Raw genomic sequence first — 22,473 nt, forward strand, 5'->3', positions numbered from 1 at the left:
ACAAACAGTTTCTGAAAATAAGGCCCTGACACATAATCCATTGTCACCATGTGATTAACTAGCCCTGCCACAAACTTCAGGGTTTCAGGAACTTAACATACCAGGGCACAGGACAGTCTGGCCAAAGACAAGTTCACCCAAAGCTGAAGAATACCACCAAATCAAAGACTAACCCATCAAGCAGAACTGGAAATTCACAGAAAATGTGAAAGCAGCCTTGATTTTTTCTGTCACCATAATCTGGCCCACTGAAACTCAGCAGTTTAATTTGAAATAAGGCTCCAGCTAGAGATTCACCTTGTCATACTTTTTGAGACATTTATCTGATTCTTCTCTAGACACCAGTTTCAATTTTTTTTCCCCAACTTCTTCAGTACAAGAAAGATAAAAACTACAGTTCTGAAATGAAAAGCAGGTATGAAAACAAGGCCATTCTCCTATTCAATAAAAAAGTAGGTGGCTTAAATTCACCCTTTTTACATGTGTGTATAACCTTTTTAAATGACTTACCTCTCTCCCTTTATGCGTCACCAAAGCAGCCAAAGGCTTGGCATAGAATCTGCTGTAGGAAAATCCCAGGCAGCCATACATACTGTTAGCAGTGAGTTTCAAAGCTTTCTGTCTGATATCATACTGAAAAGAAACATAACCAGCAAAAATGATACAACCATAGCCAACAGAGAACAGAACTTAATGTTCACAATTACATTCACAGCTTTTTATATAGTCTGCAGCAATGATGTGCTACAAGTAAAGCACATTACAATCACTGCTCACTACTAATCATCCCTATTCTGCAAGGCTGATCAGGGCACTTAAGGGGAGTGGGAGGAAAATCAAAGGAGTTCTATAAAACACACCTGTAAATAAAGGTCAGGATTTAAATCTGGCTGTTTCATTAACTGCTTAACTTGGCGCCTTCTCTCCACCAGTTTCCTGATTTCTTTAGGCAAAATTCCCATTTCCAGAGATGGGTCCGGAAGCTCTGGAATTTCGTCCTCTTCTTCGTCCTGTCAAATGATCACCACCATTTATAATTTTTTTGCTTGGAAATTAGATTTTAATGTGTTAAGTGAAAAGCTTGGGGAAAAAATCGTACAGCTTGTACCTATTCCTGCAGAGCACCCTAAGTACAGTTTAGAACAACAAGCCTGAGAGGTTTTTGTGGTATTTAACTACTTAGACCCTGCTGGGGGACAGGGACTAAGACTGTCTCTGGGAGAAACCCAAGAGAGATATAGACCACTAGCAGGAAGAGTTTTCAGGGGTTTTTTTAGTATGTGTGTGTGTTTTCTTTCTCTCTCTACATATAGAAAAATATATATTATGTATGTGTGTGTATATATATATAAATCCAGATAAATAAAACACACACACACTCTCACTCTTAGGTGTATATATAGATAGATATAAAAATATAAAGAAAAGCACATACACAAGCAAGTCTTTCCATGCTGAAAAAATCCATCCTTTATTATTGCATAAGTATTTTTGGTGTTCAGAACTGTAAAATGGGACACATGCTCTGTAGAACTGTTACTTTGAAGAAGATAACTGGCAAACCAGAAATTGACAGTAATGACAGAATGAAAACTCTACCCCAAGTAAACCTTGATCATAGCAAAACAACACCTAACAAAATCCACACATTCTTCTTGTTAGAATAACCAAAGAAATGGTTGCTCAGCAAAAATGGAAAGAAATTTCAAGCACAATGAAAGAGACAGAAACGCACAAAGAAAGGGCAATAGAGACACTATGAGGTTGGCAAGTTTAGTAAGGCAGTCTGGGAAGAACCATAAAAAGAAATTACACCAAAACCTGATTAAGTATCATACTGTGATAGAAATCAAAATGAGCTGCTTCAGTTTGAAGCACACTTAGGAAAGCAAGGTAAATGCACAGGGAGTTTTGGAGGAACTTACTGACAGAGTTCCACATACTTTTTTTCTCATTTCTGCTATGGTACTGATATTTCAGTTGTTATGGGACTAACTATGTCCCATAACTACTTATGCACAACGCACTAATTCCAACCTGTGAGCTGATAGCAGTTAAAAATAAAAGCCTTATGTTTAACCTTTAGACCTGACCAGCTCACTGCTTCAGTTTACAGCACAGTTCCACCACCAACTGTGCCAGCACAGCTGAGGAAATCAGAATAAGCAGCCACGGATAAGCCATGGTCAACACAGCTGCTGAGAAAACAGTACATGGAGCTACACCTTCAGGAGGTTTTTCAGTTGCATTTAATACAATTTAATGCTGTATTAAACAGTGTGAATATCCGTGAAGCCAGTCCCACAGCTGACAGTCACAGTATCACTCCCCGACACACACCCCCAAGACGCACACATAGTTTTCCTGATGTCTAATAAGGGTTGAGCTCATATTGCATTCTTTCCCCCAGGCAGAAGCATGAGACTTGCATCTCCTTCATTCAGGTATGTTTGCATGAATTCTGTGGCAACTTAACTTCAGGAAGCCTCTACCAAGTTAGGATGAAATTGGTCAAGGAGCTCAGAAATTGGTAGGAGGATCTGAAAAGGGCCAACAGAGTCTCACTAAAAAACATGAGAATACCAAGATTTTATTTAGATGGGAGAGAACTTACCAAGATTCTGCAAGAGTACTGCTGAAAGGAAGATGACAGACACATAACATTCAAAAAGTCCCAAAAGAAAACTTACTATGATGCATCTTTAAACAAGAATCACTTTTTTTAAGTGTGTGTGTGTGTGTGTGGGGGGGGGGGGAAACACCATTAAACAGTGAAAAAGAACAGTTTCTTAAAAAGCTGATTCACAGAAAACACACTGAAGTGTAATCTAAGTCACAAGTTAAAACACACAAACCTCTGCCCTTTTCTGTGCTTCTGATGACAGTCGCTGCACTGTGGTAAAGCAGATGTTAAACTCCTGGATAATCGATGGGTACAAGCTGTTGAAGTCGAGAAGCAAAATAAACTTGTCATAAAAACCTAAAACAGAGTTTAAAACAGAAGTCATAATTACTCAGTCTCTAAGGAGACTCCACAATTAATATTTAAGTGACAGTAATACCTTGCACCACACTTCCCTTAAAGTAGCTGTTGAGATGTACCACTACCCATTATAGAAATCTGTCAGAAGTGGAACGATCCAACCCCATTAACTCACCAGAGTTGAACAGATAGCTTCTGTGTTACTATAGGACACTTGTACAGTTTTCCCCACATAGAGGAGAAACTGGAAGAAAACTTACGTGTCCATTAGAAAATTATACACAGATATACAGTCCTAATTCCTCGCAAGACCATAACCTTCTCACAGAAAGATAAGGAAAAAGCATCTCAGGAATAAGTAATTCCACAACCAATGCTGGGAATTTTCTTGTGTGCAACAACCCCCTCACCCAAACTACCACACCAAACTCCCCCAAGATAGACAGATGGCACTCAATGCAATCTATCTGCATTAATAAAACCTACCTGTCTCTAACTTCATATAAAAAAGAAAATTGCCACATCTTACCGACTTTGGGATCCAAGACTAAGCCCCCAGCATATGCTGCTTTCTTTTTCCCTATCTTTGATTTATTCTGATCTTCAAAATCTTCATCTTCATCCACCTACATTTGGCATTTAAAAAAGTCATTATCTAGTCTCCAAGATTCCTACACTGCTGGAGGAGTTATTTTTGGCAAATCAAATATGAAACTGGGAGCCAGTGCAGAGTTCCTTTTAAAAGACATGCAAAACATGGTGTTTTCATCAAGATCCTTATTAAAGCCCTCTAAATGCCAAAACAGCATTCAAACCAATTCTTATAGGAACAAACTGCTAACAAGAGATTGCGAAGACCTTAAGGAATTGTCATAATTCAACACAGCGCTAGTATGCATTTTCTGGATGGCTGTAAAAGTCACTACTAGCAAAAAAAATCAACTCACGACCCAGAAGAAGTATTATTGCCCAATTAAAACGTTGCTTTTGGAAATATGATGGCTGGGCTTTAATGAAACAAATAAAAACATTATTACTGACCTAAAGATTTTATTTTGCTATTTGTTTTATTGTAGAAAGAATTATTCTCACAGTTGTCCAATGTTATTCTGCATCATTTAAAATTCTGGCACTGCTTTGATGCAACAATTCGATCAACAGAACTTAATGCTTTTGAATTTGCTGTTGAACTTATTTGAAAGTAAAACTAGAAAGCAAAATATAGTGAAATACAAATACATTCTCAAATTTTCATTTGTTTACTAGCAAACATACAGATGTTTCTATAAATATATTTACACTGGTATTATTCAAAGGTTTATTTTTTTAATACCCTTGGGTATTTTACCCACATTCTCAAATCAGCCATCTTATAAATTATACTTGAAATACTGTTCATCAGCAAAGTAACTGTAGGGCAGATGTGCATCTATTAAGCAACAAAGATTATCTTCTTCTTTACCATTCCCCTACACAGTCAAGTACTTAGCTTATTTCAATTTTAAACTGAGTTTCCATAGATATATGATACAATGGAAAAGGTGTTACATTCTCCCTTTAAACCATACATTTCTCCATTATTAACTCAAAAAAAAAAATTTGAATTAAGCATGAACTGTAACATTAAGTTATATCTAAAATTGGCTATGTTTGGGTTTTCTGTGCTCTTACAGAACAGTAATACACAAGAGACTGAAGAACACTTTTTTCCTTTTAATAAAAATTCTAGGAAAGAGAAAAACTGGACCCACCAGCTTCTGCGAAGGCTTTTTAAAAACTTGTTTGTCCGGCACTATGTAGTCTTTTTCATGAAATGCATGAAGCAGTAAGAACTCATTACGTTCAGATCGTCCACCCATCATTGTCCTCGACTATAGAGAGGGGCAAAAAAAGAATTCAAAGCAAGCCATAGAAAACACTGACATACAAAAATAGACTAAGCGATGTCCTTCAACTGTTTATAAGTCCACCTATGTTTTACATTATTACTTGACTAAATCGTCAAACTCTCACAGTTGTCACAGCAAAAAATTTACAGCATCATATATTCTCAATTAGTGTTTACAAATTAAAACTAGCAAATCAAACACAGAAAACATGGAACTCTCTTTGTGGAACAACGACAGGGGGGGCGGGGGGAAGTAATAAAAATGTACCATGACATTCCCAGAGATGTTTGTTATTTGAAGGGCCAGTGGCAGAACATTCAGCTCGCACATGATCTGGAGAATGAACTTGGCATCTGTCCAGGTGTTTTCCAGCATGGACATTAAGTGAGGAGAATCACTGGGAAAAGAAGGGGGATGGCCTAGTAAAGTAAAATCAGCCTTCATACTCTGCAGTAGTTTAGACCTGTATGCTGTATGGAACATATGGTACCTGTAGCATACCAGTGTTGAATTATATAGCAAGCTCTTTTAATTGAAAAAAAAAAAAAAAAGAAAAAAAACCCCAAACCCCACCCCCCATAAAAACCAACCCCAAACTCAAGCTTACATATCCTATTAGTGTGTCTAAACCAATGCTCTCACAAATAATTTCTCTTTGCACATAATAAGCCACCATCCACCAGTAGCTTCAAACATTATAAAATACCATTAAGATAATATTTTACTTTTCAAATACCAGTATGCTAAGGTAGCATCTCCATGACAAACCAAATAAGCAAGCATGAAATTGTATAGCAGGAAACTAGCTCCTTTACTTCCCAGTGAAGGATTAAAACACAAATAAGCAACATACCTGTACATATTTTTAATTTCCTCTGGTAGAATTGTTACCCTCTCTGTTTTCAAAATCTGACGGACCAGTTCAGACAAATGGTAACTTTTGCAACGAATTAATTCTTTAGCAGAAATTTCTACATCACAGATCATTCGACCGCAGGCAGCATTCCTTTCAGCAAACCCTCCTCGACCCTTAACCATATCACACAAGGACAGAAAAACCCAAATAAAACATACAAACATTGACAAAGAACATCTATCCAAAATACAGGCTTATCAAACTCAGTCAAGCCAGTTGGTCACTAAATACTCTAAATATTCTACTAAATACCACTAATACTCAAGCTTTATAATTACGCCCTAAAGCAATCCACAGTATCTTTCAGTGTATGTGGATATTTAGTAGTAAACACTTAACTCTCATTACTAGTTAGATCTTAAACTGTTGAGCAATTTTTTTTTCTTTAATAATTAGAATAGTCCTAACAAGAACACAGGTGTGGATTTTGTTTTTCCTCCAAGGATATTTTTTGTGCTAACAGCAGGATGAACAAGTCACAGAACAAACCACACACAAACACTCATTTTGGCCTCCAGGGAGGACAAGATCAGGCAAGAACGTGGCCACATTCAGCACTTCAATACTCCAAGCCTCACACATAGTTCTCTGAATAAATACGTACCAAGAACTACAGAATTACTAACTTAGTAGCTCTCTATGGGATGATTCACCAATCAATCCAAATTACATTTTCTCATTTTACAGTTATAGCAGACAAAGACTGTTACAGTAAAGACTATTGCAATTAATCTGTCATTACCATCATCTAGTTGAGATATATATAAACTAAATTAGCCTAATATGAAAATTAGTTTAGCTTATTACTATAATAAAAGTCATATAAACACTCATCATTTCTGATCTGGGACACATGAAATCCAGCATGACCAACAGTCAAAATACATCAGTGTCACATTTACAATTCCTCAGCAAAATTAATTCATTTTTAATCATATGCAACATGAAGGGGCTTAAAAGACCTGAGCAATCTTATTACCCCAAGCTTTGGCATATTGGACCTCCTCAGTCGACCTATCTTGGACCAGTGAGGGACTTTGCGCACATTAATTCTTTGAAGCAGCACTTCCAGATCAAATCCATAAATATTATGACCCTTGCAGCAGAAAAAATAACAAAAAAAGGTTACAACAAATGCAAATTGAAAGACTTACTTTCACATACTCAGTATTCCTTTGCCCTTTGTGGTTTTTTCCAACTAATTGATGGCATTATCTCTCTCATAGAAAGCACTGTCTAAGAGAACATTCATCAACGGCACTCATTAGTCTTAACACTAACAATCCTGTTCAGCAGAATACCAAAATCAGCTCTATAACTGGCTCATAGCAAACACACAATTCAGCTTTATGCTTTGATACCAGAGATTAGGATTTAAAGCTTTCTAGAAAAAAAAACAAACCAACATTCTTTATACAGCATATAGACTTAGCTATGAGTAATTCCTTTTCTCTCCATCCGTGAAAAGTCTCAATATTGACATCAAAATGATATAATTTTTTTCCTTTGATACTACAACAGGCATAGCTGTTAAATCTGGACAGGAAGGCCCTGCAACCAGTATTTACATATCAAAGCACTCCAGCAACATTTGCAAAGTTTAAACGACGCTGAGGACATTCATGACACTGGTCTGTAACCTCAGCTGAAAGCAAAATGCTACCCTGACGAACCTGAGTCTGCGTGGACCAGTGAGTCACCAGAAACTCCAGGTTCACCATATCAGATACACCTGTATAGCACAATACTATGTTACTGAAGCAGCTCCTTAAAATCATCAGCAGCATTACAGCCATAGTAGAGGGGTCCTACCTGTACTGATATAGCCTGTTTTTAAACCAGCACTAATTAAACCAGATGCAAGTTAAACTGCACTGATATGGCTCTGCTCGTTTTAGGATCAGAGCTCTCACACCCCTCCTAATGGCATCTTCAGTTTAAAACCACTGGCTGCAGTGTTTCCCCTGATTCCTTCCCATAACCACCAGCAAGCTCAGCTCGTAGGGCAAATACCAGGTACCAGCCACAGTGAGCTGAAGACGTCAGGAATCTGACCACTCATTTCATCCTATTTTCACCACTTAATTATCTGTATTAACCTACAGAAGAATAACAAGTTGTACATAACCAACCTCAGATTTATAACCAACTTCAAACTGTCTTCAAAATTTCATTAAATGAAAGTCAGGTGTGTACATTAATTAAACATAACAAAAAAAGAAAATGAGTAATTATAATAAATCCTCAGCTGCCAATACAGTAGAAAACATAAAAATACTTATTATAAAACTTCGCTCAGATCCTGTGGATTTGTATAGGTTTCATTTTGATTTACAGTATAAACACAATCTAAATGGTGACACAAATTATATGAGCATCTGAACTGAAACAGACTCTTACATATACCAAGAGTTCCCATTTTTCTAGAAAATCACGAGGGGTTTTTTGTTGTGTTCTGTCATTCTAAGTAAAGAAAAAAAAAAAAAAACAAAACTTGTTTCAGGTACTATGGAAATACTGCCTATTTTAGATATTATGGGAAATAATATGATGTATAAAATGCTGTCAGGGAAAATTTTGTATCATCTTGGTATCAAAGTATACCTGCTGTCTTATAAGCAAACTCAATTCATAAGGCAGTCTAAGATAAACATTAAAAAACCTATAAGGGGACAAAAGAAAAAGAACAAAGCTGACCAACTGACAATATGCTTTAATTTAACTCTCAAAGTCTCAGAACTACTCACCACAACAACATCTGGGTCAATTTTGTGAATCTTCGCAAGGAAAAATCCCAGCAGTGTTCTCTCTGTTGCAGCAATTTCTATTTTAGCATTCTACAAGGAGCAAGAGAGCACCTGATTTCAGTGACCCTGTAAGTTTAAAATGGAAACATCTCTCCCCTACTAGTTACAAGACAATAATAAAGAACCACAGAGTTCTCCCTTTCCTTCTATAATTCAAGGCTTTTTGTTTTCACTCCCATAGACATAGAAAGCTTTTCTCAGAGGCTTTTTTCCATTTTGCTTTTGTATGCAGGTGTCTAGTGATATTTTAAGAGCCTCCTAAGAATCAAGCACACCAGGAAAATGCTCCATGTGCATCCTTCACTCACAGGCTTAAGATCACACAGAAGAAGAAGAAAAACAAAACCAGGCCACTTTATTATTCTGTCAGCTCTCCCAGTGCCCTTTAGAAAGGATGTCTTCTAAATTTTGACAGACTTCACTCTCCAAGGAAAGAAGAAACAAATTCTCCCAGTTTACTATGAGTACACAGTCAGGTATAATGAAAATGAATCAGAGTTTTAACCTCTTCGCAAAACCTTTCCAACTCTCTAACACTATTTTATGAGCACAACTAGCAGCAGTACAGAATCATAGAGCGCACATGTCTGTTTTTACAAGCAATGCAGAATAAATACCTGGATTTCGGTTTGCAGAGTAAAAAAACTAATAAAATAATCACACCATTCCTTTGAATATTTCTTTTACACAACCTACCCAAAGCAACATGAAGTTCATACTTTAAAAGGTACTGCAATCAGAAGGCTAACAAAATGAAATTACCTTCTTATTAATAGCTTCTTTGAAGTCATAAGGAAAAATGCAATCGCTCGGTTTGGAAACAACTGCAAAAGAAATTATATTTATTCTTACATACATGTTCTTAATTGTACCCTTCCCATAAGCATCCATCCACAACAAAAAGAGCTATGGAAAACTAACGTCTAATTCTAAAAAGCTAGCCGTATGTGAATACTTGTCTTTAAGATAACCAAGTAATTAATAAAGTACTAAACAATTTTAATCAGTCATATTTGAGGTTATCATTGGAGATTAAAACTACGGTCCACAGCTTCCAAAGAACTTCCTCTCATGAGCATTCAACACTCTTCAACACTTCAGACTGGGATCTGAATCTCAAGGTTTAGCTAATATTACTATAATGATGCTGCTGTGAGAGATTTGTTTCCCTAAAAAACTTGTTTATAAATAAATGTGACATGTTTATTTTTCTAATTCTGTTCAGAACTGAACTGAAAAATAACTAAGTGACAGTAAATAAATGGTCTAAATTAATGGGTGAAGAAAGTAATCCAAGAGAACACATGATGCAGTAACACCAACAAAAACGACAGGAAACTGTACAGAGCAGGGTTACTTGGCATCATCTCAAACTCAGATTTTTTCCGTAAAGTCTTCAATAAAAAGTCAGTAGCCAGTGAAGTTAAAAATAGAGAGAAAAGCCTGTCTGGGATTTTAAACTTTGTCACTTACCTATTCTAAGCTATTATCACTGGAGTGACAGAATGAAATAAAGAAAAAAAAACACCACACACCCCACCCCATCCCCCATCCAAAAAAAAAAAAAAAAAAAAAACCACCCCAAAACCCCTTGAAAAACTCCAGGGAAATATTTTCGTACTCATAGATTGTCCCAAGTACATACCACAGAAGTGTGTCTGAAAAGGAGGCTGAGGTGGAGCCTTATCCAAAGGAAATTTCTGATGAATCAGAGCTGCAACAGCCACAATCTATACCAAGGAGATAAAGAACACATACTTCATAAACATAACTACTATCAATATCCATTTTCTTCCCTTTTTTTTTTTTTTTTAAGTTTCCTCATCTCTTTTCTCATTTCTACAAAAGATCTTTTTAAAATGAATTGCAACTATACAACAGTTAAAAACAAGAAAAGTTATCAATTGATCTCAAGTAAAATAAAGCAGAACTTACTCCTAAATTATCGTCTTAGCAAAGTTTTCCAAAACAAATTATTTTTCCTCTCAAATTTCTTTTATTGTATTTTGTTCTGAATCTGAATAGACCCCACAATTTAAAGGATTCCCTATGAAGTGCAGGGGAGATGTGACCAGGGCAGGACATGCAAAAGCCTTATATCCAGAAGGGCTGCCCGTGAGCAAGCAGTCAAGACTGCCAAGAAGCCAAGAGGTTTTCGCGTTTGGTAGCTATTAGCTTTACTGATGCTCTGCTTGTGTGGCTGGCAGGATGTCCTGGCTCCCCAGACACTGTTCAGGAACACCCAACAGAAGACAAACCATATAGTCTTTGGAAACATCTTAGCAAGCAGAGTCCTGTTGGTACCTGGCATACGTCTCGTTATGTTGGCTAGACCCCAGGAATTTTCCATACTCCCCCCAAAAAAATTTAAACTTCACCAAGAGGACTAATTCTGCTTGAAAAAATTTGTCAGCCTGATTTTTCCTCCATTCAATTAGCCAGAAACAACTACCCTATCTTATTAGTGAACACTAAATCTCTTCCTAAGCTAGGGAGACTTATGTTAAAAAACAGATAAACGTGCCTAACTGTGCCTTGTGGTCTGCAGTCCACAACTGAGAGTGGCCACCTACATCTTCCTCCTTTCTAAGAAAGGGAAAGATCTCGCAGCAGAATAGTAGGTGCTGTAAGACTTAAGATCAAATTCTCATTCTATGTCAAAATTAGTTTTGTCAGCAGAAAAACCCTATCTAGAACCTATGATTAGCTCTACCAAAAAAATAACAATAATCCATTAAGAGCTGTTCTGGGACAGTTTCATTTATAACTATTATACACAACAGACAAAATAAAAGGCCTGAAAATATACGTAGGATCCACTATCACAGTAAATATTCTCACCGAACAGGCCCCTGAACCCACAGTTCTCATGCTGGTGAGACCCCAGTAAAAATTTCATTGGAAAGCCCACAACGCAGAAAGTTTATTCAACAGTAAATGTATTTAGACATGTTTTATCAGGCGAATTTCTTCCAAGCCCAAGAAAACTTTTAGCACATGCCAAAGAATGAAACCAAACCAAAATGAGAGCAGATTACCTACCTCATTCTGGTGCGTCTTTGGGTTCTGAGTGGTCTTCATGCTGAGGGACATGACCACGAGAGGAGGAGGAGGAGAAAGATCTTTAACCACGTTCACCAAGCCAGGCTTCATGGCCACAGCCTCCACCTTACACCAGCTGACTGACTGATTTGAAGGCTCTGAGGAAACACAAACCAGTTTCATTCTTCTGGGAACCACAGGTAAGGCTTCTCTAATGGCACTGCTGCACAGAGAATGACCTTTGAACATTTTGCCCTTGTGGGATAGTCCAAGATCCAGACTAATCCTGCCCAATTTTTGGTAACTTCCTGGGCCTTGACTCCCCATTCAGAAGCCTCATTGTATCAGGGGCTCTTTAACATTGAAGAAGATAGGGAAGATCTGTATTGAGGCCAGGAAGATGTGTAATGCAAAAAACAAAACAAACAAACAAAAAAAAAAAACCAACCAAAACAAACAAAAACCACTTCAAAGGCAGCTTTATACAGAGTCATAGTAGAGAAAGGTATAAACCAAGTGAGCATAACTCCACCTAATTTTAATATACTACCTCTTAACATCTTATCTTGTAGTCGGTCCAAAGGGAGAAGGCTTCATAAAAATTAAAATAATACAAGTGAAGTTTCATTTACACAGAAATTTCTTAAATGCTACAGAAAAGGCAGAATGCTAATCAAAAGAATTTTTATCAGATGAGAACAAAATCATATGACTGACTGCAATGCACTGGATAATACGTTTAGATGTAGTCCTTCAGAAACATGACTATGGAAATAAGGAGGTGGGGGATGATGGCAGATACCCTGGCAGTATAAGCTACTCTAACATGTAAGGGAGGCCACAGAAAGCTATTTAGGCATGAAGTGTGCAAGAGCTAAAAAATTATATAGGTGGATGGGGGCGGTGGACACAACACCAACCATGTTCATCACCCATTATCATTTTAATATTTTGGTCTGTAATTCTTCACTTGCTTTAAAAAAAAAAAAAATATCATTCACAAAAAATGCTGCTGAGATAACTCTCTACATAAAGTTAGAAGGAAGCAGAGGATACACTTCTGAAGGATTAACCTTTTGAAGACAGCTGTTGGTCGACCTGGTTATCTTATTCCCTGCAACATTATTTGACCCCTCTCTGGAAACCCACATATTTTACGTTCTCTATTTTTCCTTGCTGTAAATGCAAACAGGTAACTGGTGACCAAACTGGTGATCATTGATTAACACTCTTTTCTTTGATCTCCAATATCTTAACCACCAGAGCTTCAACTAGCACTCTATAGAACAGTAGGTCTCCAAAGTGGGGTGCATAAACCCCAGGGGGTGTATAAGACAATCCATTGGGGTGTGGGAAGAAAATATTTCTTGTACCATTAATAAATAAAATAAATGCTTTTAAAAGTATTTCACATACCTCATCCTTTTTTAATTTCTATTTGTGATTATTTTATAATGTACATAATATATTAGTACAGTATGTATATAGTTTATAAATTTATAAGTAAATACCTATATATGGGGGGGTACATGCTAAATTTTTTTACTGACGGGTGGACAATGTAACAAGTTTGGAGATTCCTGTTCTAGAAAAGCTCTGGTGCTATCTAGCACCGATACTCAAACTGCAGTGACAGTTTCATTATGAATAGTGATGACAGTTTTTGAATAAGTTGTAGGAGTCTGATCAAATGGTTTGAGACTTGCTAATCCTAAACCTTCCAGGTATACTTCTTACCCCTGAGACCCTCTATGGAAAGTGTGGAGGAGAAGCTACACAAGAAAGCAAGAACCTTATGGCAAACTAGAGACAGACACAAAAAGCAGCTTTGGGGCACAAAATCCACAGCAATGACTACAGAAATTTGCATAAATATAACTAGCCAGCTTAATAGACAGTTGTCAACAGAGAGGTCATGCCACCATTTTGAAATGAGCAATTCTGATATCAAGATACGGACTCTCTCTGGAACCTGAAGGCTGTAATGGAGATAAGGGAATAGGAAGAAAAGAGGTCCCTTAGTTTACTGTTTAATTCTGGGCCGGAATCAGTATCTGAGCTCAGACAAGGTAGTCTAAGGGGAGATAACACACAACAGCATTAAGAAAAATTGAGTACTGCCTGAACTGCCTGTTATCATTGCCGTAACATTTGTCATACTGGATGTGAGGAACAAAACAGCTCTGGAGTCTTTTCAGGTGAAGAAAGAAAACACCGAAGAAATATGAGGTCAATTCTTGGGTGAAAAGCACAGATGAAAAGCCACTCTTAGGCCTTTAAAATCAGTGCCAGGAAGCACAGTGATGCCTGCCTATGTCTGGTGGAAAACCCAGAGCTCATCAGCAGCCAGGGACTCGTCTTGTCTATTCCAGTGCAAAATCCTTACCAGTATCAGCTTTGTCAGTGACTGAGCGAGATGCGGAAGAGGACAATCCTCCTGGTGTCAGTGTTCAATACTACCAATTCTATATTCAAAGTGCCCAAGGAGATCGCAGTAATAGATGTAGATTTTGTCCAGTATGATCAACTTCCCTACGTTCTTGGGAATATGCAGCACACACTGAATAAAGGGCTCTAACCAAGCTAAAATCAGCAGCATAACCACCTGTAAGTGGTGCATGCCACTCATGAGGCGGAAACTGTTTCAAACTAAAAAGGCTCCGCACCACAAACTTTTCTACATGCCAGAAAAAAAAAAAAACCCACACAAACAAAAAAGCCATCTAGCACTTGTTTGTTCTTAAAAAGATACAAAGATACATTTGCAGAAAAAGCATGAATCTTAAGTTATCAAGAGAAGAAAGAGGGATACGTTTCCAGGAAACTAACTTTAGCTCAGTATATGTGGCTTTTGGTATGCACCAAAGAGTAGCTGCTAGGCACTGCATAATTCCCTCTCACTGCCATTCAAAGTTATAATCTCATCTGTACAGTGTGCAACTTTTTATGGATAGAGCTCTCACTCAAAAAAAGGACAAATAAGTTACAATTTATACTAGATAATGAAAATTACACAGATTAATTGCAAAGTTAATCTACAAAATTATAATTTACCAGTACAGTTTAAATTTCCCCTCCTCCCCCCATCTATAATTATGTGTGTTTTCCAGCAACCAAGTATTTCACATGCAAACCACCATACGTGGATTTTTTATTTCCAGCCAGCATGGTCCTTTGATCTTCCTACTCATCAAGAGAAGTTCCAGGCTAGAGGTGTTAGTTCCAAACACATGTGAAAATGTTTGTCCTTTCAGATCTTGGGGAAGCCGAGGGCATTCAGCCTAACAAGTAACAGAAAGCAGTGAGTCATTTCACCCCACAGAAGTCTTCAAGGTTGACACGCTATATTCAGCCAGCACCTTAACAAATACCTGAAATCACTGTAATTTCCCACAAGCAAAGCCTTAACCCATAATAGCTTACAGTAATTGAAGAAATTACACTATTGACTCGACTTAAATATGTGTATAACAAAATCAGGACAGTAACATAATAATGCACTGTAGAAAAGTTCTTCATCCATACTGGATGAGAGAAATATCACCAGCGAAGACTACAACATGTTGAACGACCATTTTAATACAGAAACTGCTTGTGTCATAAACTTAATTAGTTACAGCTTTAGTCATGTCTGTCATGTAAGACTGGATAAAGCATTTCTGCACAGCTAAAAAATAATTTGATCCAGCTAGCAAATCTCTATGGGATGCTGCTTTTGCACCTAGAACCAGTATAAAAAATGGGTTTAAAAGGCATTATTTCAGCAACTGACCAAATAGGTTCAAGACTGCTGAGTCTCTTACATTTGAAACCAAATCAAGTATTTCTGCTAATTAAGAATAACTACTGATGTTCTCATGGGAATTTTTTTTCATCTTTGCTGCTCAATTTTACAGCTCTTCAACAAAACTCTTTCTCATCCAGCTGCTATTTGCAAGAGCCGTATAAGCAGAGGCATCAGCTGTATTTTAGACATGGATTCAACAGAACATTTAAGGGTACCAAGTAATTTAAAACATCTTACAGTACTTCAGGCCCTGATCCAGTACAGCTAAAGGGTTGTTTGGCTGATTAGTTGATTCAGTGGCAAGGCGATAAAAAATAAAGCAGGATAATTGAGAATATAGATTGTTGTAAATCAATAAGCAAATTATAACTGGGGAAGAAGGTGGGAAGAATGCAGTAGTTGCAGGAAGTACTTTTTTCCTCTCATGCTTTATTTACATAAATAGAGCTAACGCTAACGAATCAACATGTTACAGGTTACCTGGTAATGAACTGGTTTTGTTAAGGACTAACCAACATACAAACAATAACAAAAAAGCTACAAGCTTAGGTTCTAACCTCTTTTTTTTTCTTTTCTTTTTTTTTAATTACAAGACAATGAGCAACTAACTACACACTGCAACAGAGGTACAGCCACAAGCTACTAAAGATTAAATCCTGCAATTTCTTCTTTGTTTTTTTTTAGTAAAATCATGAAATTCTTAATTAGGTAGGAAAGCAAGTTATGGTCTTTCATCAGATTAATTATACTCACCGAATATTTAACTTCTAAGTATTCAGATTTTGCTGGAACATCCGGAATCTCAAAAGCATAATATTTTTCCACTTTCTATATAAAACAAATATAGTATTTTTTCAGTATCTGCCAGCTGAATATTCATTCTGCCCAACAAGAAGCTAATAACATAAAGGCTAGCCAAAACATACATCTCAAATATCATGGGCTTGATCATATATTACCAATTCTGCAACTCATTATAACCACCTAAAGATAGTAAGAATGTTTTAGCACCTGTATTTAATTTCTTCAGGTTTTCTTAGCATAAAGAGTTTCTACAGAATTGACTTACAAGTATACTAACCATCACAAAACAAAAAACGTACAAGCTTAATAGCTAAGAAAACTCAGAAACATTCTGTAAATTCACAGGTTTCAGACATACTCATGAGAATTGGTGGTTGCAGACCACGACAAAAATCACAAAATGGCTGAGATGGAAAGGCATCTTCAGAGTCCAGCTGCCTGCTTGAAGCTGGGTCAACTACAGCAGGTTGCCCACGGCCGTCTCCAGTTAGGTTTTGAATATCCCCAAGAATGCAGCTCCACAGCCTCTCTGGGCAACCTGGGCCAGTGCCTGACCTCCCTTACAGTAAAAAAAGGGCTTTATGTTCTGATAAGTTTTGTTATGTTTCAAATGGTACCTATTGGTCCTGTCCTCCACTGGGCACCAATAAGAAGAGTCTGTTAGAGTCTTCTTTACTCCTGTCCATCAGATGTTTATACACAATGATAAGATTTGCACCACCAATCCCGCTCTTCTTTTTTCCAGGCTGAGCAGTCCCAGGTCTCTCAGCCTCTCTTCACGTGGCAGATGCTCCAGGCCCTGTAATTTCCTTTGTGGTCCTGTGCTGGATTTGCTCCAGTCTGGGCACACCATTCTCATAACAGGAGCTCAGCTGAATGCAGCACCCCACGTGTGCCTCACCAGGGCTGCGTAAGGGGGAAGGACCACCTCCCTGAGGTCTGCTGGCAGCGCTCTGCCTCATGCAGCCCAGGGTGCCCATGGCCACCTTTGCCCCAAGGGTACTACTTTGGCTCTTGTCTAACATCATGTCTACCAGCATGACCAGGTCCTTCCCTCCAAAGCTGCCTTCCAGCCAGTCAGCCAACAGCATCTACTGGTGCCTGAGGTTATTCCAGCCCTGGTGGAGGACTTCCGGTTTCCTTTCTTTGACCTTGATGAGATTCCTGTAGGCCATGAGACATCTCCAGCCTGTTGAGATTCCTTTGAGTAGCAGCACACCCACCTGGTGTATCAGCCATTCCTCATGGTTTTTTTACTGTCTGCAGACTTGCTCAGTGTGTGCTCTGCACCATCATTCAAGTCATTAACACAGATGCTAGGCAGAAGTAGATCCAGTATCAACCTTACTAAGTCAAGGTAAACAAGAGCCACTACTCTCCCCCAAGCCGGTCATCTCTTTATAGAAAGCTACCAGCGTGGTAAAGCACAATTTCCCCTTTGTAAATCCACACCAGACACTCCCAAGCACTTCTTGTGTTTTGTGTGTCTGGAAAACAGTTGTTTTTACAATTAGTTGCTCCATCACCTTTTCCCAGGGCTTGAGGTGAGGCTGACCAGCCTCTAGTTTCCTGGAATCTCCTCCTCGCCCATCTTGAGGATAGCTTTGAAATTTGTTTTCCTCCAGTCCACCTCCTCTGACCAACATGACCTTTCAAAGATAATCAAGTGTGGCCTTGCAATGACATTGGCCAGCTCCCTCTGCACTCATGGGTACATCGCATCAGGTCCCATGCACCTGTGTCTGTCCAGTTTGTTTAAATGTTCCCTAACTTGATCCTCCTCCACCAAGGACAAGTCTTCTTTGCTTCAGGCTTTCCTTCTGGTCTCTTTGGGTCAGGGATTGCTGAAGGCTGGACTCAGCAGTAAAGACCAAGGTGAAGACGACACTGAGTATCTTGGCCTTTTCCAAGACCTCTGTCACCACATTCCCTGTCCCTTTCAGCAGCAGGCCCACATTTTACCCTAGTCCTGTACCTACAGAAGCCTTTCCTACTGCTCTTTGCCTCCTCACCAGATTCAGCTCCCATGTGGGCTTTGGCTTTCTTCTTTGCATCATGGTGACACCTCCATTAGTCTGCTCGCTAATCCTGACCCATAAGCTCTTGACCAGCTCTTTGTCCATCCTTAGGCAGGCCTCCATGCACTCCCATTGCTCTGACATGTAAAAAGGACTCCTCCTCGTCACCATCCCAGCCTGTCCTTCTTAACCACGTCCTATCCCACCACGTGTCCATGATCCCAATGAGATCGTAGTCCTGTAACTGCACACAGTTCCTCCTTTTATACTGCATCCTTTAACGTACCAGCACTTCAGAGAGGCACCCAAGAGAGCTGATTTTCCAACCATCTGCCAGCTGTTTACTTTATTACATGCTTAGAACAGAATAATTTCTGTGATAGTATTGTATTTTTCTTTTTGAGTGACTTGGGTTTTACTAGAAAGTAGTCGTTTGTTTACATCTCTCTATCAAAGATAGTTAAAGCAGTCTCAAGTTCAGTACAACTTTACCGAAAGTATCACTTCTGCTTTCTTCAAGAACAATAATGATTTTCCACATGCACAGCTTGTCAGTTTCTAAGAATAACTACCTTCATTTTCCAAATAATTACATCCTGTGCAACAATGCTATGATGCCTGCTGAAATGCCACGCTCTACCCTGTAATATATATGCTCTGACGTGTAATACTTCACAAGCCAACTGCACCACTGTTATATATTATTGTTATTATGTTATGCTACAACTATGCTAGAACATTACTCTTACTACGAGAATTCCTAGAAGCCCCTTAAATTAAAAAGCATATTTTCACTGGACAGTGCACTAAGTTCATCACATTACACACAGTCGCAGCATAATATACCATTACCAGTAAGTTTAACATGAAAAAACAAAGTCACCATAAATTGGAATAAAATTTACAAATAAACAAAAATGCACAGTTAGGTGAACTCAGTTATTCAGTTTTGGGGTTGGGTGGTTGGGGGTTTTTTTTCCTTAAATTAATAGCATCAGCAATAGCTCCCTCAGAGCACTACAATGAGTAGTTAAGCTTGAGGGTAACAAGAGTAATGAAACACTGGCACGGGTTGCCCAGAGAGGCAGTAGAGGCCTCATCCCTGGAAACATTCAAGGCCAGGTTGGACGGGGCTCTGGGCAACCTGATCAAGTTAAAGGTGTCCCTGCTCCTGCAGGGGGGTTGGACTAGATGACCTCTAAAGGTCCCTTCCAACCCAAAACATTCTATGATTCTAAGCTTGCTACTTCTCATAACACTGCAGTTTTAAAGCTGCATAGCCTGGGTAGGAGAGGGCCCTCTGCTCTAAATAGGAAGGCGGCAAATCCAGGAACAACTATGGCATCAACAGCTACATGGAAGCAGAAGAGTAATATAACTTGGTACGAGAGCACCACTACGAAGTCAGAACAGCATTACAAATTAGCATGCAAATGTAGATCTGAACTGCTGAGCCAAAGCAGCACCTCACATGAGCAGCAGATCATAGCTGTAGCCCAACAGATGGCAATGCACTGCTTTTAGACTATATTACTGGTGCCCCACTCCTTTTTTTTTTTTTTTTTTTATTTAAAAAAACCCCAGCCCTCTCAGGCTTCAAACAAGTTCTTGTTGCAAACACAAGCTGAACATAGTGTAAAAATAGTATGCTGCAGTGATTCATCCTCGTTATTCCACAGAGCTCAGCTCAATTACACAAGCGTCTGGTCATAACTGCAGTGAATGAATGCTTTGCTGCAGAGTAATCTGCCCTTCAAGTGGCCCTTCAGAGAACAGAAATGAGCAGCCGTGATTAGCTGCTAAGTTCCTAAGTGGAGTAAGGCTGCTTTCAAATTGATTTGTGAAGACTTGCTAACTTGGCAGCAGTGCAACCCATTGAAGCTACAATTAGCAGCAGGTGCAGGAGGAAGTGATATGGCTTAAGTGTATCTGTTCGCAGGGACAAAGTTTGGTGCTGGCAAGGCCAAGATGCACGTGTGCACCCGCACACACACAGAGAACAACTTGTCTCAGTGCATCAATACTGTCTTCCTCCCCATCATCACAAACCCGGGTATTCTGAATAAAAGAACTTTGGGTGCATGGCAGGTATGCTAGTAACCTTTCTGATTTCCAGCTAATGGTGGAAGAGTGTCTCGGTTTCACAGTACTATGCCAAAACTGAGACTTCATGTTTCTACAAATGCATTTCTCACGAGTGCTCTGCTCGCCTGAGCAATATTGCCATTAGCCTTTTAAAAATCTTTCAAGACACCAACCCTGAACAACACAGTAGCAGAACACTGGCTGCACATCACAGAACCGGGGAGTTCTTCTAAAGCGTATTAGCTCTTAACCACATACAGTCACAACTGTGTGAACGTCACGGTTTTTTTGGAGTGTTCACTCAGCTGAGTGCCACCACCATTTCGAGAACCCTCCACACCCCTGTGGAAACACAGAGGCGTGGGCTGTATAACACCAGACCATCTCTGGTGGTGTGACTACAATGAAAAGAAAGATCATGACTCCTTATGAAAAACAGATTAATAAGGTATCTAACCAGGCAAATTGAGGTGTCTCAGAGAGGAACAAAAGAAAAGGAGGGCGCAGTAATGGAACAACCCCACTACTTCCACAATTATCTTACAGGCAGCAAAAGGACCCCCTGCTGCAGAGACGTAAGCCTGGCCAGATTTGGTGCCACTTGTTCACAGTCGATTTTGTGTTAAGCTGGAATAACTGAGTTACTGTAATACATTCCCTGAATAGTCCTACAAAGGCCCCACCAACAGCCCTGCTCTCCAATCCTATCTTTTCCTCTTACTTCACGCAGTACTAGTGCCATACCCTCCTGCTAGCTCCAGTTCTCATTAAAACCTTCCAGGAGGCAGTAACTATCAAAGTCAGCAGAAAATTATGCCAGCAAAATAAAGCTGGATAGCCTTTTACCATGTTAGTAAAATTCAGTTTACTGAAGAACCTGATGAATTCAAACAGAATTTGAATTCTTACAGTTTAGAGACAGTTCTGGTAGTTTATTCCAGAGCTTCTCTGCATCCCCAACTATCCTGCCTAATTTATTAATGAATTAAAATTTATGAATTCGTTCTTTTGTTAAAACTGTCCTTTAAATAGCTTTCTTGCTGCTCAACCCCTTTTAACGTTTTTAGAGAGCAAAAAGGTCTTATCATTATTCTTCACTTTACTAGGCTAAAAAAACCCCAATAAAGCTCTTTCATAGTTATCTCTGGTATAACCGATGTTCCTTTGGTCTCATCCTTCCAATTACCATCTTTTGTACCTATTGTTGCTTGAGTTAATCTTTCCTCATCGGCATGATCAAGTGTTACAATATTCTAGGTGATATCTGAACAGTGCCTTAATGCTGCTATTTCCCTGTTCCTGCTAGGCATTGCTCCTGTGTTACACCCGAGACGCACTACAGTCATGAGTCTGGGCAACAGAGTTGGGTCTTTCGTCCCCAGCTCTGTGTAAATTCAGAAAAATGTAATCAACTTTGGACTAACATCAGAAATAACAGTTCAAATACTTCCTGCATATGGTTTACCTTGATTTTTAAAAGCCATCTTTGAAGATAAAACTGTATTACTCCATTACCTCACTCACACTATTCTTCCTTAGCACATCATGGAACAGGTAGAGGTTTCCTAAGATTCTATTAGCAGATCTGCATCTTTTCAAAAGCGTTTCCCCCTCCTTCCATTTCTAGAGTACAAGTGTTTGTATGTTCTCTTTTAATGAAGAACTGATTTGCCATGAATTTCCTCCCTCATTCCTGAAAAGATCTTTGAACAGTGAGCTATTACAAACTTGGGTTTTACCTATTGTTAAATTCATTCCTTCCAATCCCCATACATAACAACTAAGTTATCATCAAATATACAAGAGAAATAACATTGATAAAACTGAAAAAGCTAAACTTGCATTAGTTTTGAGGAGGAATATAAGGTAGAACAAAAAAACCAAAGTTTTACAAAGTTCTAATGAAGAGTGCATTTTCCCTGAATGATGTAAATAATGCCACATGTTGACAAAAAGATGTCATTTCTTGCATGAATTTGCCATGTGAGAAACAGTGCTCACATTTTCACTTTAACAACTTAAGCTTTCTGAAGTACTCTAGCTTTGGATTAGATGACCTCCTGAGGGTCTTTCCTATCTGAATTACTGCATGAACTTGTTTTTATTTTCCATCATTTACATATTGTTGAATTCCATTTTCCT

At 38.7% G+C, this 22,473-nt stretch overlaps 1 protein-coding gene and 1 non-coding gene across 2 annotated transcripts in view; both read right to left on the reverse strand.

The window, feature by feature from the left end:
- Positions 1-22,473, reverse strand: part of POLA1 (DNA polymerase alpha 1, catalytic subunit) — a 205,510-nt gene that overhangs the window by 169,732 nt on the left and 13,305 nt on the right. The window contains exons 12-25 of the mRNA XM_009635688.2: positions 16,178-16,252; positions 14,780-14,918; positions 11,638-11,795; positions 10,241-10,325; positions 9,358-9,419; positions 8,536-8,625; positions 6,768-6,884; positions 5,726-5,901; positions 5,140-5,269; positions 4,735-4,854; positions 3,513-3,609; positions 2,856-2,980; positions 861-1,010; positions 511-633 (exon numbers count right to left, since the gene is read on the reverse strand). Coding sequence (XP_009633983.1) covers positions 511-633; positions 861-1,010; positions 2,856-2,980; positions 3,513-3,609; positions 4,735-4,854; positions 5,140-5,269; positions 5,726-5,901; positions 6,768-6,884; positions 8,536-8,625; positions 9,358-9,419; positions 10,241-10,325; positions 11,638-11,795; positions 14,780-14,918; positions 16,178-16,252 — 1,647 coding nt within the window. The remainder of the gene's footprint in view (positions 1-510; positions 634-860; positions 1,011-2,855; positions 2,981-3,512; positions 3,610-4,734; positions 4,855-5,139; positions 5,270-5,725; positions 5,902-6,767; positions 6,885-8,535; positions 8,626-9,357; positions 9,420-10,240; positions 10,326-11,637; positions 11,796-14,779; positions 14,919-16,177; positions 16,253-22,473) is intronic.
- LOC118451977 lies at positions 3,120-3,250 on the reverse strand. The gene has a single exon (XR_004841599.1).

The sequence above is a fragment of the Egretta garzetta genome, unplaced genomic scaffold, assembly GCF_000687185.1.
Source record: "Egretta garzetta isolate BGI_Z169 unplaced genomic scaffold, ASM68718v1 scaffold373, whole genome shotgun sequence".
NCBI classification, from domain to species: domain Eukaryota; kingdom Metazoa; phylum Chordata; class Aves; order Pelecaniformes; family Ardeidae; genus Egretta; species Egretta garzetta.